The sequence below is a fragment of the Passer montanus genome, unplaced genomic scaffold, assembly GCF_014805655.1.
Source record: "Passer montanus isolate IOZ18808 unplaced genomic scaffold, ASM1480565v1 scaffold53, whole genome shotgun sequence".
Taxonomy (NCBI): Eukaryota; Metazoa; Chordata; class Aves; order Passeriformes; family Passeridae; genus Passer; species Passer montanus.
This window is the reverse complement of record NW_024370263.1, coordinates 4,720,280-4,739,789: the sequence shown is the minus strand read 5'-3', so window position 1 is coordinate 4,739,789 and position 19,510 is coordinate 4,720,280. Positions and strand designations below refer to the sequence as shown.

The 19,510-nt window shown below is 47.2% G+C and overlaps 1 protein-coding gene across 3 annotated transcripts; it reads right to left on the bottom strand.

The window, feature by feature from the left end:
- Positions 1-305: 305 nt before the first annotated feature.
- Positions 306-19,504, bottom strand: LOC120509736 (SV2 related protein). 3 transcript variants are annotated; one of them, XR_005629326.1, is made up of 17 exons: positions 18,804-19,504; positions 16,543-16,703; positions 15,244-15,329; positions 14,219-14,317; positions 12,630-12,701; positions 12,159-12,283; positions 10,339-10,402; positions 9,672-9,797; positions 8,578-8,706; positions 8,170-8,243; positions 7,805-7,881; positions 6,532-6,639; positions 5,119-5,230; positions 4,800-4,881; positions 4,483-4,572; positions 3,297-4,055; positions 306-1,320 (listed from the first exon to the last, which is right to left on the bottom strand). XR_005629326.1 is itself a non-coding variant. In XM_039724810.1 (17 exons), exons 2-17 carry the CDS (start codon positions 18,836-18,838, stop codon positions 3,867-3,869), a joined length of 1,629 nt encoding a protein of 542 aa, XP_039580744.1. In that variant the 5' UTR covers positions 18,839-18,931; positions 18,972-19,504; the 3' UTR covers positions 306-3,866. The 3 variants fall into 3 exon arrangements, 2 of the variants coding, with proteins under 2 accessions (XP_039580744.1, XP_039580743.1); XM_039724810.1 differs by having other exon boundaries at positions 306-4,055; positions 18,804-18,931; positions 18,972-19,504; XM_039724809.1 differs by having other exon boundaries at positions 306-4,055.
- Positions 19,505-19,510: the final 6 nt, after the last annotated feature.

Here is a 19,510-nt window from a genome sequence, read left to right as displayed (position 1 = left end):
AGGGATCTTGAAGCTCATCCAGTCCCACCCCTGCCATGGCAGGGACAACTTCCACTGTCCCAAGTGCGCCAATCCCTGTCCAACCTTGTCTGGAACACTTCCAGGGATGCAGCATCCACAGTATTTTGATGGAGTGAGGTTACTTACAATGGGAACAGGAATCCTGTGACTTTTCATCTAAATACACAAAACAGACAGAAAATGAGTCAGACCTGCAGAGTGCTGAGCCCTGTAGTTCAAACCTCTGAACACCAAGACAAAAAAAAAGCCCCTCCTAAACATCCCCCAGAAGAGGCAAAAACTTATTTCCTGAAAAAACTATTTATTTGTTTAACATAAAATATCTAATGTGGACTTCAACTCTCCAATGCCACGTCAGGAACAGGAACCAGAGGAGTATTTTACAACAAGCTTGAGATACACCAAGTTTTTCAACATTAAAATGTAAATCCAGCTTAGAAACTGTACATTCAGACATGGAAACATTCGCTGCTCTTTCAGCAAGTATTTGGGAATAACAAATCATCCCATCCAAGCACACTTGGGGAATTACATTCCCACAGCTTGGCTATCTTGGACACTTGGCAAAACCAAATCCCCCAATTCTGTTTGAATTCCAAAGGATCTCACTTTCCTGTTTGAAACAAAGCAGTTGCAGTGATTCCTTTACCAGTGAGAAATACCCAGTGTGGAAAAGGATTCTTTGGAAGTTTATTTTGTACCTAAATGGTGCTGCCCTACTGATAAAATCTAGAAGTGGTGATTTAGGACTGGTGTGTGTCAACCCCAGTGTTCTCAGTGAACAAGGTAAAATGGCCTTCTCTTATTAATTTTATGCAAATTCCTGCAAATCCTCAATTCCAGCTCTGTTTCTGCAGTGCCCAATGGGCTCCTGCTGAATTCAGCCAGGTGGGATCAGCTGTGGTGGGCTCCTACCTCTCCCTTTCATTCAGCTGATCCAAAGCCCATGGATATCCACAGGAGATGTTCCCAGATTTCAGTGAGCTTTGGATCAAGCTTTAACAAAATCAAAGCTCCAGCAACACCAATCTTGGTATTTCTATCATTAAATAGATTTTTTTAAGTGCAGAATTCATAAAAAGTGAAAAGCAAAAACACCTTCCATTTTTTGGTTAGCACTGTAAATGTCACAGGTTAAAACTGATCTATTCAACAGCATGGAAAATGTTGCATTCCCTATAAATCTTTACCTGGGAAGAGGCTTATCTGTAGGATCCAGGTGTGCATGAACAGATAAACTTCACCTAAAACTCTCTAAAGGCCGTTGGATGCAATTCTTTAAAACTGCTGAATATTCACCTAAAAAAAATACTGGAGTGAGATGTGAACATTACTCTGGGAAAGCAGAATTTTAACTCCTGGAGTAACAAACTGGGCCATGGCCTGTCCTGCACTTTGGATTCTTTGTCACCTCCACCCAGGCTCAATTCCAGAGTTTTGGGATGCAAACACAGCTCATGGCAAGGCCAAGGAAGGAAGCATGGAAACACCTGGGGGACTGGAATGGCCTCAAGGCAGCAGCAGGATGAGGATGGAATGTCAGAGCTGTCACTGAGGGGTGCAGAGCCTGACTGAGCACAGCAAACCCAGCTCCAGCAGATCCCAGCCCAGCAGCTTTTCCAGCTCACTGGCCACACATGTGGGGTAACATCTGATTAAACCCAGCCAGGATCTCTTCCTCACTGCTGTGTCCCACATCCAGCACATCAGAGCCCACTCCAAGGGAAAGCAGAGAGGTTCCCCATCCCTGGAAGTGCTCAAGGTCAGGTGTGGATGGGGACTGGAGAAACCTGGTCTGGTGAAAGTGTCCCTGCCTGGATGGGCTTTAAGGTGCCTCCTAAGCCAAATCACTTTGGAATTCTGGTGTTCCATGGAACAAGTCCCTCTGGCTCTGCCCCAGGCACACAGGGGAGGTGAACAGATGAGCTGTGTTTGGTGTCAGTGCCAGGAGAGCCCTGTCTGTTTACTGGGATCAGCTGGAGCTTGATTTTGGTGGAGTGTGAGGACACAGGGACAGGGGGCACAAAGGGAACCAACCCAGCTGGAAGGGACAGAGGGTTCTGTGCCATCACCCACAGCTGAGCCCAGGGATCCCTTGGGAGCTGAATTCATTTGCAACTCACTGGGAAAAGCCAAGTTTGCCTGTTTCCACCAACCATTCCTGGAATCCTTCACTGAGTCACCATCCTCCAGTGGGACTGCATGGACACTCAGTGCCTTGGCAAACAGTTCTCAGCAGAAATCCCCCCTCACACAACTTCAACCTCTTTGGCCTTTTCCATCAGCCTGAGTTTCCTGGCTTTCCTTAAGGAACTTTCCACTCCTGTGTTCCCCTCAGTTTCCAAAGGAGCAGCCTGGCATGTGATGGAGCACTGAGTGACCTCAGAGCTGTGACCCTCAGTGACAGCTGTGCCCCACAGTGCTCACCTGTACTGCACCAAACATGGACTTGGAGACCTACTCCTGACCCCAGGAATGGACCCTGCTTCCCAGAGTACTTAAAATGTTCAAGTGTAAAAATGTGTTGCACATTTACCTGTGCTCAGGTGAGTCACTTGCTCACACAGACCACAAACCCCCACTGCTCCCACACCTCACCAAGTCCACCTCACCCACATTTGGTTGTGTGTCCCAAGGTCTGGAATCCTGAACATCCACTGAGACCATGAGGCACATCTCAGATCTCTACACATTCCCACAGACTCTGCCACCTGACTCGTGCCCAGGGACAGGTTTGTGACAAACCAGACGAGCTTGTCCTCCCCTGAGCTCTTTACATTCCCTGACAAGAGTGGGATCATCCCTTGAGGAGCCACACCTGAAGGAGGGATGTTCCTCCTCCAGGGGCTCTGCAGATGGGCTCTTCCCATGCTTTTGTTCACTTATTCCAGCTACATTCCTTTGTCAGCAGTCCATGTACAATCAGCAGGAAAGGTCCTGCCCAGCTGTCAGGAGTGGCTCCATCCCAACAGCAGCTCCTGACTCCAGTTGGGGCAACCCTACAATGAGGATGTGCCCAGGTAATGGAGCAGGGACACACCTGGATCCACACAAAGAAGCCCAGGAGTGAGAACCTCCTCACTCCAAGCAACAGGCAGAGAGCTCAAGGTTCCTGGCAATGCCAGAGAAGTCCAATTCTGCTCCAAAAAATGAGGATTTACGCATTGGACTTGATGAGCTTGGAGGTCTTTTCCAATCTTAATGACTCTGTGATTTCCATTTCTGCTACAAGGTCCCTCTGCAGCAACAGCACCCTCCCTGCTCCAACTACCCACCTGGGATGGGAGAAACATCAGAATCAGTTTCCAAGCAATTCACTCTCCAGGTACAAAACCCAACTGGAAAGCCTGGGTTGGTTTGACAGAATCACATTTTGGTGATGGTTTTGATGGCTAAAAGTGCAAGGCAGGCATTTAATCCATAGTGGTAGGGATGGAATCCACCCTGTGCCAGGCCAGGGCCACACTAAAGATGAATTTCTTGGTTTTAGGCATCAAGAGCTCAGTGTTTTAATGACAGCTTATGCTGGGCTGCAGTCACTTGGCATTTGCTTGGCACAGGACATTTTAAGCTGAAGAGCTGACCATGCAACAGACTGAAGAGAAACCCCTCCTGCTAAACTTCCAAGGATGTCTGGAACAAAGGCCTCTCCATCCAAAAAAGTTTTTATGGGTGTGAGCAAAGAGCAGCAGAAACACAATTTGCTGAGGTTCAACCCCAAACTCCTGCAGTTTGACACGTGAGGATGGCAGTGATGGTGGTCAGCTTTCCATGCTTCAGGCTCGGAGGTTTTGTGAGACATCTTGCTCCTATCCTTCATTCTTCCAGCAGGTTTCCATGTGCCATCATTCCTGTGATTCCCCTGGGGAATGAGATCCTCTGCCCACCATCTCCTGGCCCCATTCCTTGTGGCTGGACTCCTGCAGGCCACGGCCCTTGGTCTCGATGGGCAGGAAGCAGGAGGCCAGGGCAGCCAGCAGGCAGCAGCCACTGTAAACCAGCAGGGTCAGATACACTGAGGATTCCAACATCACCTGCAGGACAAAGGCAGGGAATGCAAATCAGCATGGAAATACTGATGGAGCAACAGAAATTTTAATTGTGGTATTGGGAATAAAGTTTAACTTGAAGATTCTGGAAAGGAGGGAGATTTCATAGGTTGTGCCAGGACAAGGGGCAGTGTTTTTAAACCCTCAGAGGGCAGGATTAGACTGGATTTTAGAAAGGAATTCTTCCCCCTGTGAGGGTGGGAGGTCCTGGCACACGTTGTCCAGAGAAGGTGTGGCTGCTCCACCCCTGGAAATGTCCAAGGACAGAGCTTGGAACAACCTGGGATAGTGGAAGAAAAGCAGGTTCCACATCACTTTCATAGAATCATGGAATTGCTAATGCTGGAAAAGACCTCCAAGATCATCAATCCAAGCTTCCTGTGTGTCCAGTCTCAGAGGAGAAGGGATTTACCTGTGCAATGAACGGGGTTATGAGGGCTCCCACTCTGGCCATTCCACTGCACGTCCCCAGGCCCAAAGCTCGTGTGGCTGTGGGATAAACCTGTGGGAAAAAATCACCCCATCAATCACAGTGAGAAGTTTTCCTCCTTCCACTCCTAAATCAATGGGAATTAATAAGTGGTGCCACAGCACCTTCTGTCAGACAATGACAATGGGACCTACAGCTCCAGTCTGGGGTGAGGTCCATAGGGAACAGGTCACCAAATGACTTTCCCACCCTGTTCTCACTCCCCTTGAATATTCCCAGCACCACAACAACCCCCTTACCTCAGGAGTGTAAACATAGGCAGCCTGAAATCCTCCTGAAATAAAAGCTCTTGCAATGAAGAGCAGCACAGTAAGAACATTTCTGTGAGAGGAAAGAGGAGAGCAGAGTTTGGGAATGTTAAGTACCATCTGCTGGGTTCACTTGGAATTCAATTTTACTTCCCTCCCAAACTCTGGTGAGAAAACCCAACCCCGGCCTTAAATCCTTCTCCACGACCATCCCACGGCTTTTCAAACCACCACTCCCAGCTCTCCCACCACAACCAAGAGAGGACATGGAGAAATCCTTTACTCCAGCTGTTCCCTGTGCTGGACTCACCTTCCAACACAGAGAAAGAGCAGGAGGCTGCAAAAGGAGAAGACAAGGAAGGACAGGGCCATGGTTTTCTTGCGGCCGATGCGGTCGATGATCCACAGGGTCACCAACACACCTGTGGGGAGACACCAGGAGACCCTTGGGAATCAAGCAAAGAGGGGCTGCAGCAGTTTCAACACAACCTGGGTGGTTTAGATTGGAAATTTTGGCCTCTCTTTCCAGTCCTTTGCTGGCCCCAGGCAGGGCTGTGGGGTGGATTGCTGCTGGTGCCATGTGAGAACAGGAATTCTGTGTCCCAGCTGCTGAGCCCTGCTACATGCTCCACAAATCCACAAATCCACACTCCCATCCAGGGATTACCGATGGGAATGCCTGAAACACCTGCTCATGTCTCATTGGAAGAACTTCTGTTCAACTTCTGGCCATTGTTCCCTGCTGGATTTAAGGGCTCTTTAGAATGTGGTATTTTCTTTCTGTTCTGTTATTTAGATGTTTCACCAAATTACTTCTCCCCTGCTTTTTGACAGAAAATAGATCAAGCTCATTAAATCTCACTATTAAGTCTTCCCTCCAAAGCAATTTTCCCAGATCCTTTTAAAAGCTGATGCACAGCAGGAGTGGGGATTATTCCAGCATCAGTGTCACATCCAGAGGTACCCTGTCAATATTTCCCACCTCAGTGTGTGTGAGGATCAAACCAGACCTTGCAGCCACAGCACCACTCCAGGCACCTACTCTTTTCTTCTGGGTATCCTTCCCAAAATGCCTGTTTGGCAGCACACTCCTCTTAGGAATGACTGTGCATATTTCTCAGTCATACTTGCAAATTATCATTAATTTAATGGCTTCTCCTTGAGCTTTTAGCCCTGAAATGATGATCCAGAAGAGTGAAAATATCCTGCTCCCTGTCTCTGGTGTTGTTTCAATCAGATTAACATTGGGAAGTCCCCTCCACCTGAAGGATCAATGGCTGTTTCACACTGTTTTGCTTGTCCTGTGCCAGACTGCCCATGGAAATTTGCTGGAATTGCCTGAAAATGACAGGTTCAGGACTGAGGCTGGACACAGGGATTTAGGGAACAAGTTCTCCATGGATTCACTGCACCCATCATCCTCTGAAAATACCTCTGGAAAGTCACTTATGGATAGAAAGTCCAGTGTTTCTGCCCCTTTGATTTGGGTTTTCCTCCTCCTGAAGTGCTGCTGGGCTGGAACAAACAGAGGGGCCATTCCAGAGCAATGTCTGATTTTTTGTGGAGTGATCCCAGGGCAGGGAGAATCCCCAGCTCCAGCAAGGAGCTCTGAGTGCTGTGGGAAGCATCAGGCCAGAATCCCAGTCCCACTGCTGCTGCCAGAGCCCATTGCCACACCCTGAGCCATTCCAAGGAAAAACTCCAGCTTCCCATTGCTCCTTACCAGGGAATTCTGACAGGGTTGTCCAGAGCAGGTCAGTGTAATCTTCCTCTGTCAGGTACTCACAGGTCAGGCTGCACTTGGCTTTCACTTCCTGCCTTCTGCTGGATACTGCAGGGAAAAAAACACAAATAATCAATGCAAACTCTTCCATGTTTACCCTTTCTGCTGGGTCTCTTATTTTTACTGCTGAAATTTAGGAAGGGATGGGCTGGAAGGACTGGTGTGGATTCACTGCACCCACCATCCTTTAAAATGCTTCTGGGAAGTTGTTCAGGGATAGAAATTCAAGTGATTCTGCCCCTTTGATTTAATTGTTATTCCTCCTGTGAATGCCTGCGGTGCTGCTGAGATGGAATTCAGAGTCAGAGGGGCACTGAAGAGCAATGCTTGATGATTTTGCCTGAAAATACTGAACATTTATAAAATTTTCTGTGACAGGATGTCTCAGCTCAGTGAAAATTCCACCTCCTTATCAGCTGTACAGCCTGAATTATTTTCCAGTCCAGGGCTCAGGACAGAATTAACTCAAATAATTCAGTTTCTCCCAACACAAATTGGGATCCCAACACCTCCCACACTCTGAGAATACTGAAAAACCCCATGTCCTTATAAAAACAAGGGTTTTTAAGGGCTGCATCCTCCTCTGGGGAGGCAAACCTGAGTCAGAGCTCTCAGAGCTCATCACTGCTGCTCAGCCCTGGAATCTGGGGCTGCTCCAACACTCTCCATCCACCTTTTATAATTTCCCAACTTCCAGGCAGTTTTCCCTAATTACAAATGTTCTGAATGCAATCATTCCTCCCCTGGGGAATCAAACTGTTCAAGCCTCTTCTTAACTCAGTCAAAGCACCTTCTTTTTCCCCTCCAAAAAAATTCTGCAACACAAAGGATGTTCATTTCCCACCATTATCTTTTTTCTCAGCAGGTTTTCCCATCTTGGGAACCCAGGAGCTCCACAGCAGCAGTTTCTCTCTCTCAGAACTAATTAGACCTGTCAAATCTGCAAACTTGTATTTATTCAATCACTTTTTTTTTTTAATCAAGAGGAACAGATAACAGGTCTGCCTTGAAGGTTGTCTTCCTGTTTGACATTTTGGGCTCAAAACCATTGCAGGACCTCTCTGCACTGGGCAGAGATGAGGAAAAATTTAAAATAGATTTAAAACTCAGCCATGTTCCTTTTCCAAACCACCAGCAGAAGGTTATCTAATAAAAGATATTTCAGCAGTTTTAACAGGACATATTTAAAAAGAAAAGATGGAGCAATACTCACTGCTGCAAACATCTCCTGCTTGGAAGAGCTCTGTAGTTAATAAAACTAACCCATAATATGAAAAAGCATTGGAAAACCTGCAAGGAAGCAAATAAGAGAGGAAGTTTTAGCTGGTCCAACTTAAAAGAAACACCACCAATCAAAAGTCCTACCTCAAAGCTATTTCAGCATCCAGAAAATTAAAGGGCAATTTGATTTGGAATGCTTGGGTGGTTGAATAAACTACAAATCAATACAGGTTGGGGGTTTTTTTGGTTGGTTGTTGTTTTTTTTCTGAGGAGGAAGTTGCTGTATTTGTGTAAAATCCCTCCAGTAAAACCCATTTAGAGCTGTGCTGGCACTGAACCTTTAGGTTTTTTTCTTACCAAATAAACCAGAGCAGCAGCGTGGTCCAGCGGAAATGGGGGGTGAAAAGATCCCTCATTTTGCCTCGGTCCTCCTGTTGGCAACAAGCAGAATTTGGGTGATGAGGGACAGCTAAAGTGTCAAATTTCATCCTGTCTCATGCATTCAGATCCAGGAATTCTGACCTGAGCCCCTCAACAACCTCAAGGTTTGGTTTTCTTTAATAACAGTGAGGTTAAATCACACTAAATGCCCATTTTAAAGCTGCTTTTCACTTTCAAATGAGAAATTAACTCTTCCTCAGTGGAAAAGAGGCCTAAATGATCAAACCTCATTTTTTCTGCCTAGCTGAGGCATTAAAATGAACAGAACATTGATGATTTGCTTACAAACCCCCTCAGTTTCACTGTTCTGTGAGCTGCACATACCTGCCTGGAAACCACCAGTTTTCCCAAGGGCATTGGAGCTCCATTTTCTGTGGCAATCCTCTTCAAAGTGGCCAGAGCCTTCTCCTGGTTCCCAGACAACACATCATACCTGGCACTTTCTGGCAGCCACTAAGGGAGCAGAGCAGGTCACACATACAGGAGGGTGTCACAACCAGCAATAAACTCTGGGAGTTTCCTTGGGGGAATCTCAGTGACCCCAGCAGATTCTCACACAAAAAAGGATTACAGAACTAAGCTGGAAGAATTCCAAGGAAGAGTTCCAATAATCATCTCATCAGGCTTTAAAAATTGTAACCCCCCCACTTTCCCCATCAACTCAGAACCCTTCCCCTTCCATTCCTTTGGGTTTATCCCTGAGAGCTCTTGGGAATTTTTGCAGAATTTGGGAATTTTTACATTATCCCTTCTGTGCAGGAATGGCAAAGCATCCAGGGCAAATTACAAGATGCTCCTGGCATCCCAAAATTTATGGGTTTAAGCTCCTTTTAATTTAGAACAAGCTTGTGATCACCTGGATAACTGCAGGTATTCCTGAAAAACGAAGGAATAAAAAGGGCTGCTAAACCACCTGACAAGGACATTTATCTATGAGGAGACTGAGTGCTTGGCAAAGATATCACCTAACAAATAATAAAATATAGCACTGAAGCTCAGGTTTAACTTATTTTAGAATCTGGCCTGAACTCTGCAGATCCTATCCTTGATTTGGGAGGATTCTTAAGTGGAAATTGATTCTAGAAGTGACAAAATCTAAAGAGAATTTAGGGAAATAGCAACAGCTTTTGATAAAATGTTGGTTCCACTGAGCTTGCTTGAAACAAGGTAATTGAATTGGAGAGGGTTTCAGGTCTGATTTCACCAAATTCCAGCCCTGCATTGTCCTCCAGCAATTACAGTCACATCAACACAACTCTCCCTGGGATGTTTTTCCCAGCACCCTGTTGAAACTGCATTTTTTTGGTCATTATTTACAGAAGACAACACCAAAGAGCCCAAAACTGTCCTGATTTCCTTCAGCTGGGTCACAGAATGGGAATTGCAGGAATTCACATGAATCCATGAGGAATACCTACAAAACACAGGCCAGCAAAGAGCAGGAGTGGGAGGGCAGAGAGGATGAGGAGCCAGCGCCAGCCGAGCGTGGGCATCACCACCACTGCCAGGAGCACTTCAAACACAGTCCCAAGGGCCCAGAACACCTGGAAGAGGGAAAACCAACAAAAAAATGAGGAACAGAGTGCTCCCAAGGCCTCTTCTTTGGAACACTCCAGGCTGTGCTCACCAGGAAATGCTGGAGAGAGAAATTCCAGTGTGAATTCTGCCTTAAAATATTCCAGGGCCAAAATTCTGCCCTGAGTGACTTTGAGAAGTTTGGATGAAGTTGTGGAGCTGAATTTAGCACTGAATTTGTGGAGCTGTCAGCTCTCCAAATCCATCACTGAGATGCATTTCACCACAAAATTGTGGACATCTAACACTCCTCTGGTGCTCATTCTGCAGCCCTGGGTGCAAAATAATTTGGAAAAAGGCAAATTCAACACCAAGAGTGGAGTGTGACAGGAAAACTTTCTGCTGTTTTTGGAGCTGGGCTGGTAGCAGAGCTCAGGAGTGACTCAGCTCCACACCAGGGTGGACAGGCCAGGCCTGGCTGCAGCTCTGAGGGGATTTCCAGGCAGGAGGATGGAAGGGATGTGACCACCAGAGGATTCGTCCCTCGAGGATCAGAATGCACCCACTCACCTCTATTAATAAAATGCATTTTGCTCTGGCTTTCATTGGAAGGAACTCAGCATATAAAGTTACCCTAAAAGAGGGAACAGAGAGGAAAATGTCAGCATAGAGAGGGAAATGCCACAGGTTCAAACATCCCTTTTGCCCTTTAATAAAACTGCCAAACCCAGAGGAGAAACTCAAAGCTCTCCCTATCCCCAGAGCCAGCCAAGCTGTGACACTGGCTCACAGCCCCCTTCCACCCCAGAACAAACCCTTCAACATTGCAAGAGAGGACACAATTTGCTCTTTTTGTGTGGTTTTATGACCCCATGGTCATCAGTCAAATGCAGATCTTGATGCTCATGTTGTCACAGCCCTGCTCTGAGCCAGAGCACCAGTGGAAATACCATTTTATCTGTTATTTTCAGTGTGGTCCATCAGAATTCAACACAAACTCTTGCTGGATAAAGAATTTCTTCAGGGCTTTACAAGTGGCTCAGAGAATTCCCATCCATCTCCTGTGCCAGGGTTCAATTCTCCAAGAGGGGAATACTTTCATGTCACTGATATAAAATAATTTGCATTCTTTTATTGTGGGATTCAAAGAGCAACCACTGAGGCTTTGCTTCATGCCTGTGCCAAGGAGTGATGGCAAAGCTTCTCCAGGAGGAATTCCCAAGGGGGAAGTCAGGCAGCAGCCAGTTCAGGCCCTGTCATCTCTTTCAAACTGGAAAGGTTTGGCTTTGCTCTGTTTGCACTCCACTGACTCAGTCTCCAAACTCCTCAGGCTTCCTTTGAGGTTTGGGACAAAATTCTTACTTAACTTAAAGAGTGGATTGATCTCTGAGGAGCTGCCCAGCTTGTGGAAAGCAGGAAGTTTCACACAATATTTCATTCAAGCAGAGAACTCAAATCGCATCTTAAAGTGTAGCTCAGGTCCCTCTGCAGTGCAGAGAAAACAGGAGCTGGTGAATGACCCCAGCAAAAGAAGGACATGGAATTGTTGGAGCCAATCCAGAGGAGGAAATGACACTCACTCCATGGAGATCCAGGCACTCACCTCCAAAATCACACAGCCTAAGGATATCAGGAAGGAGCTACTTTTCCTGCTTCAGCCACGTTTACCCCTCTGTCAAATAAACCCCTGTTAGAACAGGACACAGACTCAGGGAGGATGGGATGCACTTGGAGATCTGTAACTGGCTCTGGTTTTTCTCTCATGAAGCCACAGAACCTCAGTGAGCCAAGTCCAGTGGCCCTGGCTGGGCTGCACCTGCAGCTCTGGGTTTTAATCTGGGAGTGGCCATGGAAAAGCCACTGGGAAGGAATCTGTGAGCCACCAATCCAAGGCAGGTTCCAAAATAGCACCTCCAGAGGGCAAAAAAAATCAATTATTGTTAAGGATAAAAGACTACAGAGAGAGAGAATGGCTGTACCCTTCCCTTTACATTTATAATTAAAAGCCTAGAGCAGGTTGATTTATTGCAGGTGGAAAATTTATGGATCCCTCTCTTCAGTGAAAGGAACCACACACTGACAGAGAAATATCCTGACACCTCCTTTTCCTTCTGGGCCATCCCAGCATCTCCAGTGCTCAGGTCTGGGCTGTGTGGGTTTGAAGTTCCAGCTCAGGGTGAGATGGGAAGTTCAGGCTCTGAGTGAACAATAATCTGGGGTTTTACAATCAGACTCAGGGCTTCTAAATCCTGTTGTTTAAGGCATGACCTGCCTTGCAACAAGACCAAGGTTTGGGGTGCCTGAACAGAAACAAGACTTCAGTCCTGCAGGAGAATCTCCTAAGAAAGAAAGAGAAATGAGGAAGTTTGGAGTTGTGAGTATTTACTTACGACTGAGGCACTCCTCCAATCCCAAAGCCCACCAGGCCCCTCAGCACCAGGATCCAGCTGTAAATGGGAGCAAATCCACTGAGGATCCCATAGTAGAGGGTCCACAACACGCTGATCTTCAGGCCCTGTGTGCAGCAAGGGTTAAAAATCACTGTAACACAAATGAAAGTGTAAAACAGAGCTTCAGATGCCTTCTCTTTCACAGGAGCTCAGTTCTGGATGTGCTTAGTGCTGCTTGGGACACGTGGGCATTTGGGAATATGGAATCCTGGAATGGTTTGGGTTGGAAGGGAGCTTAAAGCTCATCCCATTCCAGGTGCAGGGACACCTTCCACTATCCCAGGGTGCTCCAACCTGGCCTCAAACACTTCCAGGGATGAGGCAGCCACAGTTTCTCTGGGCTGCCTCATCCCTGGAAGTGCCAGCTGCACAAAATATTAGGATATATCCCAGCAGGAGCTGCAGACTTACTGTTTTCCTCCCATACTGGTCTGAAATGTTTCCCCAGAGCGTGGAGCTGGACATCATTCCCACAAACACCACCTGTGGAACAGCAGGAAAAAAAATAAAAATCTTTCCCTTAACTAGTGAAAATTGCAGTGTGACAAACACAGAACACAAACTTCCAGTGAAACCAGAACATTTCAGCCCAAAACAGAGTGAGATGTGCAGGAGGTCAGAGAATGGGTTGGGTTGGAAAGGGCCTTAAAGATCATTGAGTTCTTTGTGGGCTGGAGCAGGGAAGCAACAAGGTCTCTCCTCAAGTCAGTTCTGCATTAAAAAATCCATCAGTGACAACCCAGACAATCCCAGTCTGGCCTGGACTGGGCACACTGGTATTGTGTCATTGTGAGTCCAGCCCTGGAAGACACAGAGCTCTGCAGCTCCAAGAAAATACTGAATAAAAGTTGAAGAAAATATATTGAAGAAAATAAGAATAAAAGCTGAGGAGCTGTTGGCTGAGATCTGCAGGACAGAGCTCTCCTCCAGCCTCCTACCACCACCCCCAGCAGCTCCCAGGTTTGAATGGAGATAAAATTACACCTTAAAAGTTTAGAAAAGTCTGAAGTGTGAAAGAAAATACCCCTGAAGCCTTTTCAGAGGTGACACTCTCGTGCTGAGCTGCACTCAGGGATGGGACATTCATGGGATTCAAGGACACCACTTCCATCTGCTGAGCATCTGAACCATTTTACACAATCAAACAAAGGGCATGAACAACTAAAGGAGAGAGAAATTCAGGGGAAAATGTCCCTGCATTCAGCAGTGGCCTATGCTGAGAGAAGGGTTCCCCTCCCAAATTTCTTATCCCTAAAGGCATTGCAGGATTCCAACACCACAGCACCATCCTTGGAGGTGGTGTTGTAAGATCTCTGCTTCCAGAGATCACTGGATAATCCTAGAATTATTTAGGCTGGAAAAGACTTCTGATATCATGGAGTCCAACCTCAAAAATCAACTCTTTGTTCTCTCTCAGAGCTCTCAGCATGGCAGAGAGCTTAGATGTGGGGAGAGAGAAAGATTTGCAAGCAAGATAACAAAAATTTACCAATTTTTGAAAAATTAATCAAATGGTTTGAATTTTAGGATGAATTTGATTGAATTCATAGGTTTTCCTGGAAATCACATGAAACTTTGATCCTGAAACCTGCAAAATGCCCTCAGTTCTCACTGAATTTCATTACTTCAATCTTTAAAAAAACTCCGGGGAAAGAGAAAGATTTGCAAGCAAGATAAAAATTTACCAATTTTTGAAAAATTAATCAAATGGTTTGAATTTTAGGATGAATTTGATTGAATTCATAGGTTTTCCTGGAAATCACATGAAACTTTCATCCTGAAACCTGCAAAATGCCCTCAGTTCTCACTGAATTTCATTACTTCAATCTTTAAAAAAACTCCTATAAATCTTTTTTGAAAACCTCCTATAATCTTCCAAGCTGAAGGCAACCTGCAAAGGCCACGAGGAGATTTAATTTTGGGGATAGAAAGCAAAATGTCTGGGTAACAATGATGGCAAAAGCTCAGGGAAGACAGGAGCTGTCAGGTATTTTTCCTACCGAGGTGAGCAATGCAACCTGCCAGCTGGGTAAGCGCCACTCACAGTGCAGCTGAGGAGCAAGGATACTTAAAATCATCATTTCCATGGCATCTGCCATCTGCAGGGGGAAGAGAAAGCAAAAATCAACAAGTGCCTGCAAATCAGGTGGATTTAGGAGTCAATAATAGGCCTTGGTGACATTTCCGTGATGTTCCCACCTTGTGGTTGAGTAAAATGTTAAATATTAAACATTTAAACTCATTTCTGATTGTCAGCACTTTTAGTAACTCTGGCAGAGAGGATTCAAAGAGCTGAATCTAAAGATTTTGAGGAGGTTTGGCTGGTCAGTGACACAGGATCAGTCACTTCCACAGTGCAAATTCCAGCTTCCTTCACACATGGATTCAGTCAGGAGTGTTTAATACCTTGTAACTTTTTCCCTTAAACACTCCTGGATTTTCATGGATCAGCTGGAAACCAAACTCCACAGCTGAATTAGGAGCTAAACTATGGCAGATTCCAGCTTTTTACATGGATAAAAGCTAGTAAATACAGCTCCAGGTATCAGGATCCTGAAATATACCACAGGAGGTGGAACGGAGAGCTTCAGAAAGAGCAGAAAAATGGAAACCAAGACTTTTTTGTTGCTGATATCAAAGTTAAAAGTGGGAGTGCTGGGTTGCTGTTCCCCTGAAACTGAGATTACAGCAATCCTGACTGATACAGACAACTAAGGTGGCAGCTGATGGGAGGAATGTGGAAAAATCACTGCAGGAGCAGCCTGGAATCTCTTTCATTTGAAAGCAAACTGAAATGAAGAATTGAAATGGTTTTCCAAACCCTGATTTCTAAGAACTTCAGAGACAAAGAAATCCATCACTACTCCTCACAACAAGGCTGAGTGCTGCTGTTGGTTTAGAACTCCCAGTGAAGTTCCTGCTTTATTGGGCACTTATCTGCTTGGAGAGTCTCTGCCCCATTATCTGAAATCCCTGAGATGCCCTAAGTGATGATCATGAATTGATCCTGATCCAAATTACTTGCCCATGCCAATCCAGTAATGACAGAGAGCTTCCACTGGAACTTCCCAAATCCAATGGCTTCCACTGCATCCTCCACCATGAAAGTATCTGCAAAGAAAACAATTCCAGAGGATTGTTTCCTAAGAAAAGCCAGCCCTTGAGAGAGAATTTTTTGGTTTAATTACTAATTAACTGGCTAAACTGCTGAGATATCAAATCTGTAACAGAGCTACTTAGTTGTTATTATACAATTCCTATTCAGGAAAATCTCCGTGTTCCTCCAAAGCCAAAATAATTCTAATTTTTCCTAGAATATTTTAATCACATGGAGGTAAATCAGTGTGGCACCCACAAATCCAGCCCATGTTCAGCCTCCTCCTCCTGGGAGTGACTCCTGCAGCCACTGGAGTGCAGCTTTCTGTGGGGAGAAACAGCTCTGCCCCAGCCCACAGCAGGGCTGGGAGCTGCAGGGAATATTTCAGTGCAATTTTGCATTATTTAAATCAAGAATTTCTCCAAAACACACAAATCTTAAACCCTGTTTAAAGCTTCTGTTCAAAATGCTGCTGGTTGTTTCCCACCCACTGCCATGACCTCTTTAGTTTGTTCCAGCTGAAGGTGCTGAGATGTCTCAAATTCCTTTGCTCAAATGCAAAATGAAATGACCAAAAAAAGCACATTTTGATATTTGAGTTGCTCAAATCCATTTAAGTCTCACAGTTCTAACACTTGCATCAGCTTGGAAAGGACATTCCTCAGGAAAAGCTTTGGCTCAGAGCTGTGAGATCCCCACAACAACAAAATTTTGTTTGATTTCCTCCCAAACCAGAAGGAAATCAAACAAAATCCAAAGGATAAAGCACAAAAACAAGATTAACACCAAATTTTCACACTGTGCTAAGACAAACCCCAAATTTCTCCTCCCTCCTAAAGCAGTGGTGCCTCCAGGCAGGAAGCAGAGGCTGAGATGGACATTCCTGGTGTCCTCTGGGAAAAGAGGAGCCAGAACTCTGCAGATTCACCTCAGCCTTGAAGGACAGCCAGGTGCAGCTGCTCCAGGAGCTCTGAGCAGCTCCAGAGGGAATTCAGAATTCCAATTCCAGTGTGGCAGCTGGATCCACAACCCCCTGACAGGAGTATCCAGCACAAAAAGGAGCACAGAGAGCTTCCCACAGGGAACGAGTGATCAAGCCACCATTTCCAGGTCTAACACAACTTCCCTGAGTTATTATCTTTATCTGGGCATCCTTAACTCCTCCAAACCTCCTGCACCCAGCCTGACTGAGATGAAGAGATGCAGGAAAATAAGAGCCCTGCTCACCATCGGTGGGGTTGGCGAATTCCTTGGGCACTGCAGCTCCATCCCCCAGCTCCACGGGCTCCAGCTCCGTCCTCACCCCCTCGATCTGCACCTCGTGCTCTCCCGAAATTCCATCCTCCTCCGACCTCGAGCTCTCCCCCGTGCGGCGGAACTTCACCACCCTGGAAGCACAAAAAGCCGGGATGGATCCTTCCAGGAGGATTTTCCAGCTGGGGAGGGTTGAAACCCCTTTTCTATGCAGGGTTCTCCTCATTCCCTGTCTCCATTCTCCACTGGGAACTCTGGGATTTGGGGTGGGGCTGGTTTGAGGTGTCCTGCTCTGGGATGGGATCTCATCCTTGGGCTTGGGCACAGAGGTTGTTATTGTGCTGTGCAAAAGGTAATAAACCACTGAGGTCATAAAAATATGATGGAATGATGCATATTTAATGAGCTCCATGTTCGGTGGGCCTGGATTTCATTGGAATCAGGCATTGCTGTGTCACTGAATTTCGGGGGTTTTGTCGAGGCAGGAAGAGCCCAAATTCCATTTCCTGAGTTGTTTTTGTGATTAGAAACTCCAGAAATGCACCAGAATTTGAAATATTATTTAGTGAAATATAATTACTGAGCTTGTTCAGGGAATGGATGGAGTTTTTTCCCATCAGGATGCTGATTCTGTGACTCTGTTTGCATCTAAAACAGAATTATTTAATACCACGTCATGAATGAAACATCTGTATTTGAAGACCAGAATTTGCTAAACTGACACAGCTTTGATGTTTTGGTCAGAGGGATGTGCTCCCTTCCCACAGAAGGTTTTTTTCACATTTATGAAGTTTTCTGTGGCCAAAGATTTGGGAACAGACCCTCAAAGCTCCTTCACTTTATCTGCAACACAGCAGAACTTTCTCCCTTTGGAAAGTGAAAATCCCCTGGATTTAAGTGAAATAGTTTTGGAAATAAATTAAATTATCCCAGAATCACAGGCAGGGACCTTAAAGGTCATCCCAGATTTGGAGGTGATGGATCCTACAAAATCTGAGGATCACAAACCCAGATTGCCACATTCCTCAGCACAGAAAATAAAAATACAGGTGGATAATTTAGGGATAGATGAAACAAACTGACACAAACAAAGGAAAAAACTCCACAGGGATAATTTCTGTTCCATACTTGCCAAATTTTCCACATCTGGGACATCTCAAGGAGCTGCTGCATTTATTTGCAAAATCTCACAGCAGCAAAACACCTGCACTGGAAGGTGCTTTGGAATGTATTCCCAGGTTTTGGTCTTAAAAATGGGAAAAAAAGCTTGATAAAAATAACAACTTCTGATAAAATAACCTCAGATTCTTTTCCCTGACAAGCTCAATCCTAACCCAGGGCTGGGAAAGAGCTGGAGCTCCTGCCCAACTTAGCAGGAGTGTTTTGGGACAGGGTGCTCTGTCATTGACACGAGCTCATGAATATTTAACACCCACTTGAAACATTCCCTCCCCGCCAGACAGAGCCCATGATTTATAAATAGGAAAAATGCTGCAAAACACCTGAGAAGGGAGCAAGAGGGAAAAGCAGGTTGGTTTTAAAGGAAGCATTTGGAACTGGGGGAAAGGGAGGGAGGGAGGAATTCCTGGGGTTAAAGGCACCAAAGATTTGATCACGTTTGGGGCTGGGTTTTTGCCTTTTTTTGGTTTTTTTTGCACAGATCCAGCAGCCACATCCCCAAAATCAGCATTTCCCTCGTGCAGCAGCAGCGTTTGGCTTTCCAGAAACGCTGCCAGTGCCCACGGGGGATTTGGGGGTGCCCCCAACCCCACCTTGGCAGGGCAGGCTCTGCTCTGCGATTCCTCCCTGGCGACGAGGAGGAGGAGGAGGATGGCGAGGAAGCATAACGTTATTTACAACGTTATTTATTTACAACGTTATTTATTTACAACGTTATTCACGGCCAAACCCGCTGCCAAGGCGAGCCCAGCGTCTCCTCTCCTGAAACCCCCACGGTTTTAACCCAACCCCTGCTGATTTTTTACTGCCATCAAGAAAAAAAAAAGGAAAAAAAAGGGAAAAAGGGGGGAAAAAGGGGGGAACAAAAAACCCAAGGGGACGAGTGAATTTATGTAACAAGCAGCTCCCGCATCCCTCGGGATGCTCCACCCGGGCAGCTCCAGCGGGAGCGCGGCCCTGCCCGCCGCGCTGCCCGCGGCTCCCCGGCACGTTTGGCCGCTCCCCGGCGGGGCTCCCGCGGCCGGAGGGGCAGCGGCCCCCCCGGAGCTACTCACGGCAGCTGCTTCAGCTGGAACAGATCCTCCTCCATGGCCGGGCGGCGGCTGCGCTCATCGCTCCCGCACGGCGGGCTCGCTGCGGCCGGGAGGCTGGACAGCTCCGCGGGCACCGCCGCGCCTGGGCTCGGCTTAGCGGGGCTCGGCCTGGCGCGGCTCGGCACGGCACGGCTCAGCCTGGCTCGGTTTGGCGCGGCTCAGCTCAGCTCGGCATGGTTGGGCTCGGTTCGGCACGGCTGGGCTCGGTTCGGTTCGCCCGCACCGGCCATGGCTGGGCCGGGCTTAGCTCAGCTCGGTGGGGTTTGGCGCGGCCGGGCTCGGCTCAGCACAGCTCGGCTCGGCTCAGCACAGCTCGGCTCGGCTCAGCACGGCCTGGCTGAGCTCGGTTTGGCCGAGCGGGGCTCAGCGGGGCCCGGCTCAGCCGCCGTTCCCCCATTGCCCCCAGCGGGGCCCGATGGCTCCGCCGGGCGGACCCCGGGGCTCACACCCCGCGGGAGCGGCGATCCCCGGGCTGCACAACCTTTCCGGCCGGGTTTGCCCTCACTCTCCCGGGCACAGCACGGCGGGGCCGCCCCGCTGAGCTCCGGGCCGCGCCTCCGGGACACCCCGGGCTCGGGCAGCGCGGGGACGCGGCCCGTCACACCGGCAGCGGGCTGTGACCCGCGGGGCGGCCCCCCCGGGCGCTGTCACACCGGGATCGGGCCCGT

Bases quoted from the DNA above. Each gene is read 5' to 3' on its own strand.
- LOC120509736 (XM_039724809.1), bottom strand. From the start codon at position 18,838: ATGGAGGAGGATCTGTTCCAGCTGAAGCAGCTGCC. The intron at 14,318-15,243 runs GCAAGTAATTTG...TTCCCCCTGCAG, and splicing joins TCATTACTGGATTGGCATGG to ATGGCAGATGCCATGGAAAT. The intron at 9,798-10,338 runs GTGAGTGGGTGC...TCCCTCTTCCAG, and splicing joins AATGCATTTTATTAATAGAG to GTGTTCTGGGCCCTTGGGAC.